The sequence below is a fragment of the Heterodontus francisci genome, chromosome 3 (genome assembly GCF_036365525.1).
Source record: "Heterodontus francisci isolate sHetFra1 chromosome 3, sHetFra1.hap1, whole genome shotgun sequence".
Taxonomy (NCBI): domain Eukaryota; kingdom Metazoa; phylum Chordata; class Chondrichthyes; order Heterodontiformes; family Heterodontidae; genus Heterodontus; species Heterodontus francisci.
Window position 1 is genome coordinate 181,909,032 of NC_090373.1, and position 16,300 is coordinate 181,925,331.

At 62.4% G+C, this 16,300-nt stretch overlaps 2 protein-coding genes across 2 annotated transcripts; both read right to left on the minus strand.

Moving 5' to 3' along the window:
- Positions 1-286: 286 nt before the first annotated feature.
- LOC137367166 (mucin-2-like) lies at positions 287-12,726 on the minus strand. The gene is made up of 15 exons (XM_068028602.1): positions 12,570-12,726; positions 10,425-11,835; positions 10,105-10,336; positions 9,582-9,977; positions 8,466-9,122; positions 7,871-8,254; positions 7,026-7,791; positions 6,662-6,979; positions 5,248-5,465; positions 4,189-4,389; positions 3,870-4,065; positions 3,168-3,679; positions 2,841-3,091; positions 1,777-2,239; positions 287-886 (listed from the first exon to the last, which is right to left on the minus strand). The coding sequence occupies exons 1-15, from the start codon at positions 12,724-12,726 to the stop codon at positions 287-289; spliced, it is 6,762 nt and encodes a 2,253-aa protein (XP_067884703.1).
- A 260-nt stretch (positions 12,727-12,986) lies between these two features.
- LOC137367167 (mucin-1-like) lies at positions 12,987-15,956 on the minus strand. The gene is made up of 3 exons (XM_068028603.1): positions 15,042-15,956; positions 13,801-14,018; positions 12,987-13,623 (listed from the first exon to the last, which is right to left on the minus strand). The coding sequence occupies exons 1-3, from the start codon at positions 15,954-15,956 to the stop codon at positions 12,987-12,989; spliced, it is 1,770 nt and encodes a 589-aa protein (XP_067884704.1).
- Between the last annotated feature and the right edge of the window lie 344 nt (positions 15,957-16,300).

The window sequence follows — 16,300 nt, forward strand, 5'->3', positions numbered from 1 at the left end:
GAGGGACCAGTTTGGTGCTGGGCGGGAGCAGTTTGGTATCAGGGTGTGAGGCCCGGAGGGAACAGTTTGGTGCCGGGCGAGAGCAGTTTGGTATTGGGGTGTGATGCCGGGCGGGAGCAGTTTGGTGCTGGGCGGGAGCGGTTTGGTATCGGGGTGTGATGCCGGGCGGGAGAAGTTTGGTGCTGGGCGGGAGCGGTTTGATATCAGGGTGTGATGCCCGGAGGGAGCAGTTTGGTGCTGGGCGGAAGCGGTTTGGTATCTGGGTGTGATGCCAGAAGGGAGCGGTTCAGTATCGGAGTGTGATGCAGGGCAGGAGCAGTTTGATGCTGTGCGGTAGCAATTTGGCATCGGGGTGTGATGCCGAGCGGGAGCTGTTTGGTTCCGAGCGAGAGCAGTTTGGTATCAGGTGTGAAGCCCGGAGGGAGCAGTTTGTGCTGGGCGGGAGCGGTTTTGTATCGGGGTGTGATGCCGGGCGGGAGCGGTTTGGTATCGGGGTGTGATGCCGGACGGGAGCAGTTTGCTGCCTGGTGGGTGCCGTTTGGTATCGGGGTGTGATGCCGAGCGGGAGCAGTTTGGTGCCAGGCCGGAGAAGTTTGGTATCAGGTGTGAAGCCCGGAGGGAGCAGTTTGGTGCTGGGCGTGAGCGGTTTGTTATCGGGGTGTGATGCCGGGCGGGAGCGGTTTGGTATCGGGGTGTGATGCCGTGCCGGAGCAGTTTTGTGCTGGGCGGGAGCGGTTTGGTATCGGGGTGTGATGCCGGGCGGGAGCAGTTTGGTGCCGGGCGTGAGCACTTTGATGTCAGGGTGTGATGCCCGGAGGGACCAGTTTGGTGCTGGGCGGGGGCAGTTTGGTATCAGTGCGTGATGCCCGGAGGGAACAGTTTGGTGCTGGGGGAGAGCAGTTTGGTATCGGGGTGTGATGCCGTGCGGGAGCAGTTTGGTGCTGGGCGAGAGCGGTTTGGTATCAGGGTGTGATGCCGCGCAGGAGCAGTTTGGTTTCGGTGTTTGATGCCGGGCGGGAGCAGTTTGGTATCAGGTGTGAAGCCCGGAAGGAGCAGTTTGGTGCTGGGCGGGAGCGGTTTGGTATCGGGCTGTGATGCCGTGCCGGAGCAGTTTGGTGCTGGGCGGGAGCGGTTTGGTATCGGGGTGTGATGCCGGGCGGGAGCAGTTTGGTGCCGGGCGTGAGCACTTTGATGTCAGGGTGTGATGCCCGGAGGGACCAGTTTGGTGCTGGGCGGGGGCAGTTTGGTATCAGTGTGTGATGCCCGGAGGGAACAGTTTGGTGCTGGGGGAGAGCAGTTTGGTATCGGGGTGTGATGCCGTGTGGGAGCAGTTTGGTGCTGGGCGGGAGCGGTTTGGTATCAGGGTGTGATGCCGCGCAGGAGCAGTTTGGCATCAGTGTTTGATGCCGGGCGGGAGCAGTTTGGTATCAGGGTGTGATGTCGGGCAGGAGCAGTTTGGTATCGGGGAGTGATGTCAGGCAGGAGCAGTTTGATATCGGGGTATGATGCCGGGTGGGAGCAGTTTGGTATCGGTGTGTGATGCCGGGCGGGAGCCGTTTGGTGCCGGGCGGGAGCGGTTTGGTATCGGGGTGTGATGCCGGGCGGGAGCAGTTTGGTGCTGGGCGGCAGCAGTCTGGTATCGGGGTGTGATGCCGGGTGGGAGCAGTTTGGTATCGGGGTGTGATGCCGGGCGGGAGCAGTTTGGTGCTGGGCGGCAGCAGTCTGGTATCGGGGTGTGATGCCGGGTGGGAGCAGTTTGGTATCGGGGTGTGATGCCGGGCGGGAGCATTTTGGTGCTGGGCGGTAGCAGTCTGGTATTGGGGTGTGATGCCGGGTGGGAGCAGTTTGGTATCGGGGTTTGATGCTGGGTGGGAGCAGTATGGTGCTGGGGGGGAGCGGATTGGTATCAGGGTGTGATGCCGGGCCATAGACGTTTGCTATCAGGGCGTGATGCCGGGCGGGAGCAGTTTGATGCCGGGCGGGTGAAGTTTGGTATCGGTGTGTGATGCCGGGCAGGAGCAGTTTGGTGCTGGGCAGGAGCGATTTGGTATCGGGGTTTGATGCCGGGCGGTAGACGTTTGCTATCAGGGTGTGATGCCGGGCGGGAGCAGTTTGGTGCCGGGCGGGAGCAGTTTGGTATCGGGGTGTGATGCCGGGCGGGAGCAGTTTGATATCGGGTTTTGAGGCCAGACGGGAGCTGATTGGTGCCGGGCGGGAGCGGTTTGGTGCCGGGCGGGAGCTGTTTGGTATCAGATGTGAAGCCCTGAGGGAGCAGTTTCTGCTGGGCGGGAGCGGTTTTGTATCGGGGTGTGATGCCGGGCGGGAGCGGTTTAGTATCGGGGTGTGATGCCGGGCGGGAGCAGTTTGGTGCCGGGCGTGAGCAGTTTGGTATCAGGGTGTGATGCCCGGAGGGACCAGTTTGGTGTTGGGCGGGAGCAGTTTGGTATCAGGGTGTGAAGCCCGGAGGGAACAGTTTGGTGCCAGGCGAGAGCAGTTAGGTATTGGGGTGTGATGCCGGGCGGGAGCAGTTTGGTGCTGGGCGGGAGCGGTTTGGTATCGGGGTGTGATGCCGGGCGGGAGAAGTTTGGTGCTGGGCGGGAGCGGTTTGGTATCCGGGTGTGATTCCGTGCGGGTGCAGTTTGGTGCTGGGCGGGAGCGGTTTGGTATCAGGGTGTGATGCCCGGAGGGAGCAGTTTGGTGCTGGGCGGAAGCGGTTTGGTATCTGGGTGTGATGCCAGAAGGGAGCAGTTTGGTATCGGGGTGTGATGCCGGGCAGGAGCCGTTTGGTGCCGGGCGGGTGTGATGCCCGGAGGGAGCAGTTTGGTATCTGTGTGTGATGCCGGGCGGGAGCAGTTTGGTATCGGGGTGTGATGCCGGGCGGGAGCAGTCTGGTGCCGGGCGGGAGCGGATTGGTATCGGGTGGGATGCTGGGCGGGAGCAGTTTGGTGCCGGGCGGGTGCAGTTTGGTATCGGGGTGGGATCCCGGGCGGGAGCAGTTTGGTGCCGGGCGGGAGCGGTTTGGTATCGGGGTGGGATGCCGGGCGGGAGCAATTTGGTGCAGGGCGGGAGCGGTTTGGTATCGGGTGGGATGCTGGGCGGGAGCAGTTTGGTGCAGGGCGGGAGCGGTTTGGTATCGGGTGGGATGCTGGGCGGGAGCAGTTTGGTGCCGGGCGGGAGTGGTTTGGTATCGGGGTGGGATGCCGGGCGGGAGCAATTTGGTGCAGGGCGGGAGCGGTTTGGTATCGGGTGGGATGCTGGGCGGGAGCAGTTTGGTGCCGGGCGGGAGTGGTTTGGTATCGGCGTGGGATCCCGGGCGGGAGCAGTTTGGTGCCGGGCGGGAGCGGTTTGGTATCAGGGTGGGATGCCGGGCGGGAGCAGATTGGTGCTGGGCGCGAGCGGGTTGGTTTCGGGGTGTGATACTCGGCAGGGGCAGTTTGGTGCCGGGCGGGAGCAGTTTGGTATCGGGGTGTGATGCCGGGCGGGAGCAGTTTGGTATCGGGGTGTGATGCCGGGCGGGAGCAGTTTGGTGCTGGGCGGGAGCAGTCTGGTGTGGGCGGTAGCAATTTGGTATCGGGGTGTGATGCCTGGCGGGAGCAGTTTGGTGCTGGGCGGGAGCAGTTTGATGCCAGGCCGGAGCAGTTTGGTATCAGGTGTGAAGCCCGGAGGGAGCAGTTTGGTGCTGGGCGGGAGCGGTTTGGTATCGGGGTGTGATGCCGGGCGGGAGCAGTTTGGTGCTGGGCGTGAGCGGTTTGTTATCGGGGTGTGATGCCGGGCGGGAGCAGTTTGGTATCATGGTGTGATGCCCGGAGGGACCAGTTTGGTGCTGGGCGGGAGCAGTTTGGTATCAGGGTGTGAGGCCCGGAGGGAACAGTTTGGTGCCGGGCGAGAGCAGTTTGGTATTGGGTTGTGATGCCGGGCCGGAGCAGTTTGGTGCTGGGCGGGAGCGGTTTGGTATCGGGGTGTGATGCCGGGCGGGAGAAGTTTGGTGCTGGGCGGGAGCGGTTTGATATCAGGGTGTGATGCCCGGAGGGAGCAGTTTGGTGCTGGGCGGAAGCGGTTTGGTATCTGGGTGTGATGCCAGAAGGGAGCGGTTCAGTATCGGAGTGTGATGCAGGGCAGGAGCAGTTTGGTGCTGTGCGGCAGCAATTTGGCATCGGGGTGTGATGCCGAGCGGGAGCTGTTTGGTACCGAGCGAGAGCAGTTTGGTATCAGGTGTGAAGCCCGGAGGGAGCAGTTTGTGCTGGGCGGGAGCGGTTTTGTATCGGGGTGTGATGCCGGGCGGGAGCGGTTTGGTATCGGGGTGTGATGCCGGACGGGAGCAGTTTGCTGCCTGGTGGGTGCCGTTTGGTATCGGGGTGTGATGCCGAGCGGGAGCAGTTTGGTGCCAGGCTGGAGAAGTTTGGTATCAGGTGTGAAGCCCGGAGGGAGCAGTTTGGTGCTGGGCGTGAGCGGTTTGTTATCGGGGTGTGATGCCGGGCGGGAGCAGTTTGGTATCAGGGTGTGATGCCCGGAGGGACCAGTTTGGTGCTGGGCGGGAGCAGTTTGGTATCAGGGTGTGAGGCCCGGAGGGAACAGTTTGGTGCCGGGCGAGAGCAGTTTGGTATTGGGGTGTGATGCCGGGCGGGAGCAGTTTGGTGCTGGGCGGGAGCGGTTTGGTATCGGGGTGTGATGCCGGGCGGGAGAAGTTTGGTGCTGGGCAGGAGCGGTTTGGTATCCGGGTGTGATTCTGTGCGGGTGCAGTTTGGTGCTGGGCGGGAGCGGTTTGGTATCAGGGTGTGATGCCCGGAGGGAGCAGTTTGGTGCTGGGCGGAAGCGGTTTGGTATCTGGGTGTGATGCCAGAAGGGAGCGGTTCAGTATCGGAGTGTGATGCAGGGCAGGAGCAGTTTGGTGCCGGGCGGGTGCGGTTTGGTATCGGGGTGTGATGCCGGGCCGGAGCATTTGGTGCTGGGCGTGAGCACTTTAGTATCAGGGTGTGATGCCCGGAGGGACCAGTTTGGTGCTGAGCGGGAGCAGTTTGGTATCAGGGTGTGATGCTCGGAGGGAACAGTTTGGTGTTGGGCGAGAGCAGTTTGGTATCGGGGTGTGATGCCGTGCGGGAGCAGTTTGGTGCTGGGAGGGAGCGGTTTGGTATCAGGGTGTGATGCCGCGCAGGAGCAGTCTGGTATCGGTGTTTGATGCCGGGCGGGAGCAGTTTGGTATCAGGGTGTGATGTCGGGCAGGAGCAGTTTGGTATCTGTGTGTGATGCCGGGCGGGAGCAGTCTGGTGCCGAGCGGGTGCAGTTTGGTATCGGGGTGTGATGCTGGGCGGGTGAAGTTAGGTCCTGTGCGGGAGCAGTTTGGTATCCGGGTGTGATTCCGTGCGGGAGCAGTTTGGTGCCGGGCGGGAGCAGTTTGGTATTGGGGTGTGATGCCGGGCGGGAGCAGTTTGGTGCTGGGCGGGAGCGGTTTGGTAACGGGTTGGATGCTGGGCGGGAGCAGTTTGGTGCCGGGCGGGAGCAGTTTGGTCTCAGGGTGTGATGCCGGGCGGGAGCAGTTTGGTGCCGGGTGGGAGCAGTTTGGTATGAGGTGTGATGCCAGGCGGGAGCGGTTTGGTATCGGGGTGTGATGCCGGACGGGAGCAGTTTGGTGCTGGGTGGGTGTGGTTTGGTATCGGGGTGTAATGCCAAGCGGGAGCAGTTTGGTGCCGGGCGTGAGCAGTTTGGTATCAGGTGTGAAGCCTGGAGGGAGCAGTTTGGTGCCGGGCGGGAGCGGTTTGGTATCGGGGTGTGATGCCGGGCGGGAGCAGTTTGGTGCTAGGCGGGAGCGGTTTGGTATCAGGGCATGATGCCTGACGGACCAGTTTGGTGCAGGGCGGGAGCAGTTTGGTATCAGGGTGTGATGCCCGGAGGGAACAGTTTGGTGCTGGGCGAGAGCAGTTTGGTATTGGGGTGTGATGCTGGGCGGGAGCAGTTTGGTGCTGGGCGGGAGCGGTTTGGTATCGGGGTGTGATGCCGGGCGGGAGAAGTTTGGTGCCGGGCGGGAGCGGTTTGGTATCTGGGTGTGATTCCGTGCGGGAGCAATTTGGTGCTGGGCGGGAGCGTTTTGGTATCAGGGTGTGATGCCGGGCGGGGGTAGTTTGGTGCCGGGCGGGAGCAGTTTGGTATCGGGTGTGATGCCGGGAGGGAGCGGTTTGGTATCGGGGTGTGATACCGGGTGAGAGCAGTTTGGTACAGGGCGGGAGCAGTTTGGTGCCGGGCAGGAGCAGTTTGGTATCAGGGTGTGCTGCCGGGCGGGAACGTTTGTTGCCGGGTGGGAGCGGTTTGGTATCTGGGTGTGGTGCCAGTCAAGAGCGGTATGGTTCCGGGCGGGAGAGATTTGGTATCAGGGTGTGATGCCGGGCGGGAGCAGTTTGGTACTGGGCGGGAGTAGTTTGGTATCAGGGTGTGATGCCCGGAGGGAACAGTTTGGTACTGGGCGGGAGCAGTTTGGTATCGGGGTGTGATGCCGAGCGGGAGAAGTTTGGTGTTGGGCGGGAGCGGTTTGGTATCCGGGTGTGATGCCGGGCGGGAGCAGTTTGGTGTTGGGCGGGAGCGGTGTGATATCAGGGTGTGATGCCGGGCGGGAGCAGTTCGGTGCCGGGCGGGAGCAGTTTGGTTTCGGGGTGTGATGCCGGGAGGGAGCCGTTTGGTATTGGGGTGTGATGCCGGGCGGGAGGAGCTTGGTGCTGGGCGAGAGCAGTTTGGTATCGGGGTGTGATGCCGGGCGGGAGCAGTTTGGTGCCGGGCGTGAGCAGTTTGGTATCAGGGTGTGATGCCCCGAGGGACCAGTTTGGTGCTGAGAGGGCGCGGTTTGGTATCAGGGTGTGATGCCCGGAGGGAACAGTTTGGTGCCGGGCGAGAGCAGTTTGGTATCGGGGTGTGATGCCGGGCGGGAGCAGTTTGATGCCGGGTGTGAGCAGTTTGGTATCAGGGTGTGATGCCCGGAGGGACCAGTTTGGTGCTGGGCAGGAGCAGTTTGGTATCAGGGTGTCATGCCCGGAGGGAACAGTTTGGTGCTGGGCGGGAGCGGTTTGGTATCGGGATGTGATGCCGGGCGGGAGGAATTTGGTGCTGGGCGAGAGCGTTTTGGTATCCGGGTGTGATTCCGTGCGGGTGCAGTTTGGTGCTGGGCGGGAGCGGTTTGGTAGCAGGGTGTGATGCCCGCAGGGAACAGTTTGGTGCTGGGCGAGAGCGGTTTGGTATCTGGGTGTGATGCCAGGCGGGAGCGGTTTGGTATCGGAGTGTGATGCCGCGCGGCAGCAGTTTGGTGCCGGGCGGGTGCAGTTTGGTATCGGGGTGTGATGCCGGGCCGGAGCAGTTTGGTGCTGGCCGTGAGCACTTTGGTATCAGGTGTGATGCCAGGAGGGAACAGTTTGGTGCTGGGCGAGAGCAGTTTGGTATCGGGGTGTGATGCTGGGCGGCAGCAGTTTGGTGCCGGGCGGGAGCACTATGGTGCTGGGTGGGAGCGGTTTGGTATCGGGGTGTGATGCTGGGCGGGAGCAGTTTGGTGCTGGGCGGGAGCGGTTTGGTATCAGGGGTGATGCCCGGAGGGAGCAGTTTGGTGCTGGGCGGGAGCGGTTTTGTATCGGGGTGTGATGCCAGGCCGGAGCGGTTTTGGTATCGGGGTGTGATGCCGAGCGGGAGCAGTTTGGTGCCGGGCGGGAGCAGTTTGGTATCAGGTGTGAAGCCCGGAGGGAGCAGTTTGGTGCTGGACGGGTGCGGTTGGTATCGGGGTGTGATGCCCAGAGGGAACAGTTTGGTGCTGGGCGGGAGCTGTTTGGTATCGGGGAGTGATGCCGGGCGGGAGCAGTTTTGTGCTGGGCGGGAGCAGTTTGGTATCGGGGTGTGATGCCGGGCGGGAGCAGTTTGGTGCTGCGCGCGAGCGGTTTGGTATCAGGGTGTGATGCCGCGCTGGAGAAGTTTGGTGTTGGGCGGGAGCGGTTTGGTATCCGGGTGTGATGCCGGGCGGGAGCAGTTTGGTGTTGGGCGGGAGCGGTGTGATATCAGGGTGTGATGCCGGGCGGGAGCAGTTCGGTGCCGGGCGGGAGCAGTTTGGTTTCGGGGTGTGATGCTGGGAGGGAGCCGTTTGGTATTGGGGTGTGATGCCGGGCGGGAGGAGCTTGGTGCTGGGCGAGAGCAGTTTGGTATCGGGGTGTGATGCCGGGCGGGAGCAGTTTGGTGCCGGGCGTGAGCAGTTTGGTATCAGGGTGTGATGCCCCGAGGGACCAGTTTGGTGCTGAGAGGGCGCGGTTTGGTATCAGGGTGTGATGCCCGGAGGGAACAGTTTGGTGCCGGGCGAGAGCAGTTTGGTATCGGGGTGTGATGCCGGGCGGGAGCAGTTTGGTGCCGGGTGTGAGCAGTTTGGTATCAGGGTGTGATGCCCGGAGGGACCAGTTTGGTGCTGGGCGGGAGCAGTTTGGTATCAGGGTGTGATGCCCGGAGGGAACAGTTTGGTGCTGGGCGGGAGCGGTTTGGTATCGGGATGTGATGCCGGGCGGGAGAAATTTGGTGCTGGGCGAGAGCGTTTTGGTATCCGGGTGTGATTCCGTGCGGGTGCAGTTTGGTGCTGGGCGGGAGCGGTTTGGTATCAGGGTGAGATGCCCGCAGGGAACAGTTTGGTGCTGGGCGAGAGCGGTTTGGTATCTGGGTGTGATGCCAGGCGGGAGCGGTTTGGTATCGGAGTGTGATGCCGGGCCGGAGCAGTTTGGTGCTGGCCGTGAGCACTTTGGTATCAGGTGTGATGCCCGGAGGGAACAGTTTGGTGCTGGGCGAGAGCAGTTTGGTATCGGGGTGTGATGCTGGGCGGGAGCAGTTTGGTGCCGGGCGGGAGCACTATGGTGCTGAGTGGGAGCGGTTTGGTATCGGGGTGTGATGCTGGGCGGGAGCAGTTTGGTGCTGGGCGGGAGCGGTTTTGTATCGGGGTGTGATGCCAGGCCGGAGCGGTTTTGGTATCGGGGTGTGATGCCGAGCGGGAGCAGTTTGGTGCCGGGCGGGAGCAGTTTGGTATCAGGTGTGAAGCCCGGAGGGAGCAGTTTGGTGCTGGACGGGTGCGGTTGGTATCGGGGTGTGATGCCCAGAGGGAACAGTTTGGTGCTGGGCGGGAGCTGTTTGGTATCGGGGTGTGATGCCGGGCGGGAGCAGTTTTGTGCTGGGCGGGAGCAGATTGGTATCGGGGTGTGATGCCGCGCTGGAGCAGTTTGGTATCGGTGTTTGATGCCAGGCGGGAGCAGTTTGGTATCAGGGTGTGATGTTGGGCAGGAGCAGTTTGGTATCTAGGAATGATGCCGTTCAGGAGCAGTTTGGTATTGCGGAGGGATGCCCGGAGTGATCAGTTTGGTATTGGGGTGTGATGCCCGGAGGGAACAGTTTGGTGCTGGGTGGGAGCGGTTTGGTATCGGGGTGTGATGCCGGGCGGGAGCAGTCTGGTGCTGGGTGGGAGCAGTCTGGTATCGGGGTGAGATGCCGGGCGGGAGCAGTTTGGTATCGGGGTGTGATGCCGGGCGGGAGCAGTTTGGTGCTGGGCGGGAGCGGTTTGGTATCAGGGTGTGATGCCGCGCAGGAGCAGTTTGGTATCGGTGTTTGATGCCGGGCGGGAGCAGTTTGGTATCAGGGTGTGATGTCGGGCAGGAGTAGTTTGGTATCGGGGTGTGATGCCCGGAGGGAGCATTTTGGTATCGGGGTGTGATGCCGTGCGGGAGCAGTTTGGTGCCGGGCAGGAGCGGGTTGGTTTCGGGGTGTGATGCTGGGCGGGAGCAGTTTGGTGATGGGCGGGAGCTGTCTGGTATGGGGGTGTGATGCCGGGCGGGAACAGTTTGGTATCGGGGTGTGATGCCGGGCGGGAGCAGTTTGGTGCTGGGCGGGAGCGATTTGGTATCGGGGTGTGATGCCGGGCGGGAGCAGTATGGTGCTGGGCGCGAGTGGTTTGGTATCAGAGTGTGATGCCGGGCGGGAGCCGTTTGCTATCAGGGTGTGATGCCGGGCGGGAGCACTTTGATGCCGGGCGGGAGCAGTTTGGTATCGGGGTGTGATGCCGGGCGGGAGCAGTTAGGTATCGGAGTTTGATGCCAGGCAGGAGCTGATTGGTGCCGGGCGGAAGCGTGTTTGGTATCGGTGTGTGATGCCGGGCGCGAGCGGTTTGGTGCCGGGCGGGAGCTGTTTGTTATCAGGTGTAAAGCCCTGAGGGAGCAGTTTGGTGCTGGGCGGGTGTGCTTTGGTATCGGGGTGTGATGCCCGGAGGGAGCAGTTTGGTGCTGGGCGGGAGCGGATTGGTATCGGGGTGTGATGCCGGACGGGATCAGTTTGCTGCCGGGCGTGAGCACTTTGGTTTCAGGGTGTGATGCCCGGAGGGACCAGTTTGGTGCTGGGCGGGGGCAGTTTCATATCAGGGTGTGATGCCCGGAGGGAACAGTTTGGTGCTGGGCGGGAGCAGTTTGGTATCGGGTGCGATTCCGGGAGGGAGCGGTTTGGTATCGGGGTGTGATGCCGGGCGGGAGCAGTTTGGTGCTGGGAGGGAGCGGTTTGGTATCAGCGTGTGATGCCGCGCAGGAGCAGTCTGGTATCGGTGTTTGATGCCGGGCGGGAGCAGTTTGGTATCAGGGTGTGATGTCGGGCAGGAGCAGTTTGGTATCGGGGAGTGATGCCGGGCAGGAGCAGTATGGTGCCGCGCGGGTGTGATGCCGGGCGGGTGCAGTTTGGTGCTGTGCGGTAGCAATTTGGCATCGGGGTGTGATGCCGAGCGGGAGCAGTTTGGTACCGAGCGAGAGCAGTTTGGTATCAGGTGTGAAGCCCGGAGGGAGCAGTTTGGTGCTGTGCGGTAGCAATTTGGCATCGGGGTGTGATGCCGGGCGGGAGCAGTTTGGTGTCGGGGTGTGATGCCGAGCGGGAGCAGTTTGGTGCCGAGCGAGAGCAGTTTGGTATCAGGTGTGAAGCCCGGAGGGAGCAGTTTGGTGCTGGGCGGGAGCGGTTTGGTCACGGGGTGTGATGCCGCGCGGGAGCAGTTTGGTATCGGGGTTTGATGCCAGGCGGGTGCTGTTTGGTGCCGGGCGGGAGCGGTTAGGTATTGGGGCGTGATGCCAGGTGGGAGCAGTTTGGTATCAGGTGTGAAGCCCGGAGGGAGCAGTTTGGTGCTGGGCGGGAGCGGTTTTGTGCCGGGCGGGAGCTGTTTGGTATCGGGGTGTGACGCCGGGCTGGAGCGGTTTGGTATCGGAGTGTCATGCCGGGCGGGAGCAGTTTGGTATCGGGGTGTGATGCCGGGCGGGAGCAGTTTGGTATCGGGGTGTGATGCTCGGAAGTAGCAATTTGGTGCCGGGATTGAGTGGTTTGGTATCGGGGTGTGATGTCGTGCGGGAGCGGGTTGGTATTTGGCTGTGATGCCGGGTGGGAGCAATTTGGTGCCGGGTGGGAGCTGTTTGGTATCGGGGTGTGACGCCGGGCTGGAGCGGTTTGGTATCGGAGTGTCATGCCGGGCGGGAGCAGTTTGGTATCGGGGTGTGATGCCGGGCGGGAGCAGTTTGGTATCGGGGTGTGAAGCTCGGAAGTAGCAGTTTGGTGCCGGGATTGAGTGGTTTGGTATCGGGGTGTGATGTCGTGCGGGAGCGGGTTGGTATTGGGCTGTGATGCCGGGTGGGAGCAATTTGGTGCTGGGCGGGAGCGGTTTGGTATTGGTGTGTGATGCTGGGCGGAAGCAGTTTGGTGCTGGGCAGGAGCGGTTTGGTATCAGGGTGTGATGCCGGGCGGGAGCAGTTTGGTGCCGGGCGGGAGAAGTTTGGTATCGGGGTGTGATGCCGGGCGGATGCAGTTTGTTATCGGGGTGTGATGCTCGGAGGGAGCAGTTTGGTATCGGGGTGTGATGCCGGGCGGGAGTGGTTTGGTATCGGGGTGTGATGCCGGACGGGAGCAGTTTGGTATCGGGGTGTGATGTCGGGTGGGAGCAGTTTGGTGCTGGGCGCGAGCGATTTGGTATCAGGGTGTGATGCCCGGAGGGACCAGTTTGGTGCCGGGCGAGAGCAGTTTGGTGTCGGGGTGTGATGCCGGGCGGGAGCAGTTTGGTATCGGGGTGTGATGCCCGGAAGTAGCAGTTTGGTGACGGGAGGGAGTGGTTTGGTATCGGGGTGTGATGTCGTGCGGGAGCGGGTTTGTATTGGGCTGTGATGCCGGGCGGTAGCAGTTTGGTGCTGGGCGGGAGCGGTTTGGTATTGGTGTGTGATGCTGGGCGGGAGCAGTTTGGTGCTGGGCGGGAGCGGTTTGGTATCTGGGCGTGATGCCGGGCGGGAGCAGTTTGGTGCCGGGCGGGAGAAGTTTGGTATCGGGGTGTGATCCTGGGCTGATGCAGTTTGGTATCGGGGTGTGATGCCGGGCGGGAGCAGTTTGGTATCGGGGTGTGATGCCCGGAAGTAGCAGTTTGGTGCCGGGTGGGAGTGGTTTGGTATCGGGGTGTGATGCCGGGCGGGAGAAGTTTGGTGCTGGGCGGGAGCGGTTTGGTATCCGGGTGTGATTCTGTGCGGGTGCAGTTTGGTGCTGGGCGGGAGCGGTATGGTATCAGGGTGTGATACCCGGAGGGAGCAGTTTGGTGCTGGGCGGAAGCGGTTTGGTATCTGGGTGTGATGCCAGAAGGGAGCGGTTCAGTATCGGAGTGTGATGCAGGGCAGGAGCAGTTTGGTGCCGGGCGGGTGCGGTTTGGTATCGGGGTGTGATGCCGGGCCGGAGCATTTGGTGCTGGGCGTGAGCACTTTAGTATCAGGGTGTGATGCCCGGAGGGACCAGTTTGGTGCTGAGCGGGAGCAGTTTGGTATCAGGGTGTGATGCTCGGAGGGAACAGTTTGGTGTTGGGCGAGAGCAGTTTGGTATCGGGGTGTGATGCCGTGCGGGAGCAGTTTGGTGCTGGGAGGGAGCGGTTTGGTATCGGGGTGTGATGCCGCGCAGGAGCAGTCTGGTATCGGTGTTTGATGCCGGGCGGGAGCAGTTTGGTATCAGGGTGTGATGTTGGGCAGGAGCAGTTTGGTATCTGTGTGTGATGCCGGGCGGGAGCAGTCTGGTGCCGGGCGGGAGCGGATTGGTATCGGGTGGGATGCTGGGCGGGAGCAGTTTGGTGCCGGGCGGGTGCAGTTTGGTATCGGGGTAGGATCCCGGGGGGGAGCAGTTTGGTGCCGGGCGGGAGCGGTTTGGTATCGGGGTGGGATGCTGGGCGGGAGCAGTTTGGTGCCGGGCGGGAGCGGTTTGGTATCGGGTGGGATGCTGGGCGGGAGCAGTTTGGTGCCAGGCGGGAGCGGTTTGGTGTCTGCGTGGGATCCCGGGCGGGAGCAGTTTGGTGCTGGGCGGGAGCGGTTTGGTATCAGGGTGTGATGCCGGGCGGGAGCAGATTGGTGCTGGGCGCGAGCGGGTTGGTTTCGGGGTGTGATACTCGGCAGGGGCAGTTTGGTGCCGGGCGGGAGCAGTTTGGTATCGGGGTGTGATGCCGGGCGGGAGCAGTTTGGTATCGGGGTGTGATGCCGGGCGGGAGCAGTTTGGTGCTGGGCGGGAGCAGTCTGGTGCTGGGCGGTAGCAATTTGGTATCGGGGTGTGATGCCTGGCGGGAGCAGTTTGGTGCTGGGCGGGAGCAGTTTGATGCTGGGTGGGAGTGGTTTGGTATCAGGGTGTGATGCTCGGAGGGAGCAGTTTGGTGCCGGGCGGGAGCGGTTCGGTATCGGGGAGTGATGCCGGGCAGGAGCAGTTTGGGATTAGGTGTGATGCCGGGCGGGAGCAGTTTGATATCAGGTGTGAAGCCCGGAGGGAGCAGTTTGGTGCCGGGCTGGAGCGGTTTGGTATCGGTGTGTGATGCCGGGCGGGAGCTGATTGGTGCCAGGCGGGAGTGGTTTGGTGCCGGGCGGGAGCTGTTTGGTATCAGGTGTGAAGCCCTGAGGGAGCAGTTTGTGCTGGGCGGGAGCGGTTTTGTATCGGGGTGTGATGCCGGGCGGGAGCGGTTTGGTATCGGGGTGTGATGCCGGGCGGGAGCAGTTTGCTGCCTGGTGGGTGCCGTTTGGTATCGGGGTGTGACGCCGAGCGGGAGCAGTTTGGTGCCAGGCCAGAGCAGTTTGGTATCAGGTGTGAAGCCCGGAGGGAGCAGTTTGGTGCTGGGCGGGAGCGGTTTGGTATCGGGGTGTGATGCCGGGCGGGAGCAGTTTGGTGCTGGGCGTGAGCGGTTTGTTATCGGGGTGTGATACCGGGCGGGAGCAGTTTGGTATCATTGTGTGATGCCCGGAGGGAACAGTTTGGTGCCGGGCGAGAGCAGTTTGGTATGGGGGTGTGATGCCGGGCGGGAGCAGTTTGGTGCTGGGCGGGAGCGGTTTGGTATCGGGGTGTGATGCCGGGCGGGAGAAGTTTGGTGCTGGGCGGGAGCGGTTTGATATCAGGGTGTGATGCCCGGAGGGAGCAGTTTGGTGCTGGGCGGAAGCGGTTTGGTATCTGGGTGTGATGCCAGAAGGGAGCGGTTCAGTATCGGGGTGTGATGCCGGGCGGGAGCAGTTTGCTGCCTGGTGGGTGCCGTTTGGTATCGGGGTGTGATGCCGAGCGGGAGCAGTTTGGTGCCAGGCCGGAGCAGTTTGGTATCAGGTGTGAAGCCCGGAGCGAGCAGTTTGGTGCTGGGCGGGAGCGGTTTGGTATCGGGGTGTGATGCCGGGCGGGAGAAGTTTGGTGCTGGGCGTGAGCGGTTTGTTATCGGGGTGTGATGCCGGGCGGGAGCAGTTTGGTATCAGGGTGTGATGCCCGGAGGGAACAGTTTGGTGCCGGGCGAGAGCAGTTTGGTATTGGGGTGTGATGCAGGGCAGGAGCAGTTTGGTGCCGGGCGGGTGCGATTTGGTATCGGGGTGTGATGCCTGGCCGGAGCATTTGGTGCTGGGCGTGAGCACTTTAGTATCAGGGTGTGATGCCCGGAGGGACCAGTTTGGTGCTGAGCGGGAGCAGTTTGGTATCAGGGTGTGATGCTCGGAGGGAACAGTTTGGTGTTGGGCGAGAGCAGTTTGGTATCGGGGTGTGATGCCGGGCGGGACCAGTTTGGTGCTGAGCGGGAGCAGTTTGGTATCAGGGTGTGATGCTCGGAGGGACCAGTTTGGTGCTGAGCGGGAGCAGTTTGCTATCAGGGTGTGATGCTCGGAGGGAACAGTTTGGTGTTGGGCGAGAGCAGTTTGGTATCGGGGTGTGATGCCGCGCAGGAGCAGTCTGGTATCGGTGTTTGATGCCGGGCGGGAGCAGTTTGGTATCAGGGTGTGATGTCGGGCAGGAGCAGTTTGGTATCGGGGAGTGATGCCGGGCAGGAGCAGTATGGTGCCGGGCGGGTGTGATGCCGGGCGGGTGCAGTTTGGTGCTGTGCGGTAGCAATTTGGCATCGGGGTGTGATGCCGGGCGGGAGCAGTTTGGTGTCGGGGTGTGATGCCGAGCGGGAGCAGTTTGGTGCCGAGCGAGAGCAGTTTGGTATCATGTGTGAAGCCCGGAGGGAGCAGCTTGGTGCTGGGCGGGAGCGGTTTGGTCACGGGGTGTGATGCCGCGCGGGAGCAGTTTGGTATCGGGGTTTGATGCCAGGCGGGTGCTGTTTGGTGCCGGGCGGGAGCGGTTTGGTATTGGGGCGTGATGCCAGGCGGGAGCAGTTTGGTATCAGGTGTGAAGCCCGGAGGGAGCAGTTTGGTGCTGGGCGGGAGCGGTTTGGTGCCGGGCAGGAGCTGTTTGGTATCGGGGTGTGATGCCGGGCGGGAGCAGTTTGGTATCGGGGTTTGATGCCAGGCGGGTGCTGTTTGGTGCCGGGCGGGAGTGGTTTGGTATTGGGGCGTGATGCCAGGCGGGAGCAGTTTGGTATCAGGTGTGAAGCCCGCGCAGTTTGGTGCTGGGCGGGAGCGGTTTGGTGCCGGGCGGGAGCTGTTTGGTATCGGGGTGTGACGCCGGGCTGGAGCGGTTTGGTATCGGAGTGTCATGCCGGGCGGGAGCAGTTTGGTATCGGGGTGTGATGCCGGGCGGGAGCAGTTTGGTATCGGGGTGTGATGCTCGGAAGTAGCAGTTTGGTGCCGGGATTGAGTGGTTTGGTATCGGGGTGTGATGTCGTGCGGGAGCGGGTTGGTATTGGGCTGTGATGCCGGGTGGGAGCAATTTGGTGCTGGGCGGGAGCGGTTTGGTATTGGTGTGTGATGCTGGGCAGAAGCAGTTTGGTGCTGGGCAGGAGTGGTTTGGTATCAGGGTGTGATGCCGGGCGGGAGCAGTTTGGTGCCGGGCGGGAGAACTTTGGGATCGGGGTGTGATGCCGGGCGGATGCAGTTTGTTA

Bases quoted from the DNA above. Each gene is read 5' to 3' on its own strand.
- LOC137367166 (XM_068028602.1), bottom strand. From the start codon at position 12,726: ATGCTCCGGCCCGGCATCACACCCCGATACCAAACCGCACCCGCCCGG. The intron at 9,978-10,104 runs GCACCAATCAGC...ACACCCTGATAG, and splicing joins ACCAAACACGCTTCCGCCCG to CAAACGGCTCCCGCCCGGCA. The intron at 4,066-4,188 runs GTACCAAACAGC...CATCACACCCAG, and splicing joins TACCAAACTGCTCTCGCTCG to ATACCAAACCGCTTCCGCCC.
- LOC137367167 (XM_068028603.1), bottom strand. From the start codon at position 15,956: ATGACACTCCGATACCAAACCGCTCCAGCCCGGCGTCACACCCCGATA. The intron at 14,019-15,041 runs GTCCCGCCCGGC...GGCACCCACCAG, and splicing joins TCCCGCTCAGCACCAAACTG to GCAGCAAACTGCTCCCGCCC. The intron at 13,624-13,800 runs GCACCAAACTGC...ACTCCCACCCAG, and splicing joins TACCAAACCGCTCCAGCCCG to CATCAAACTGCTCCCGCCCA.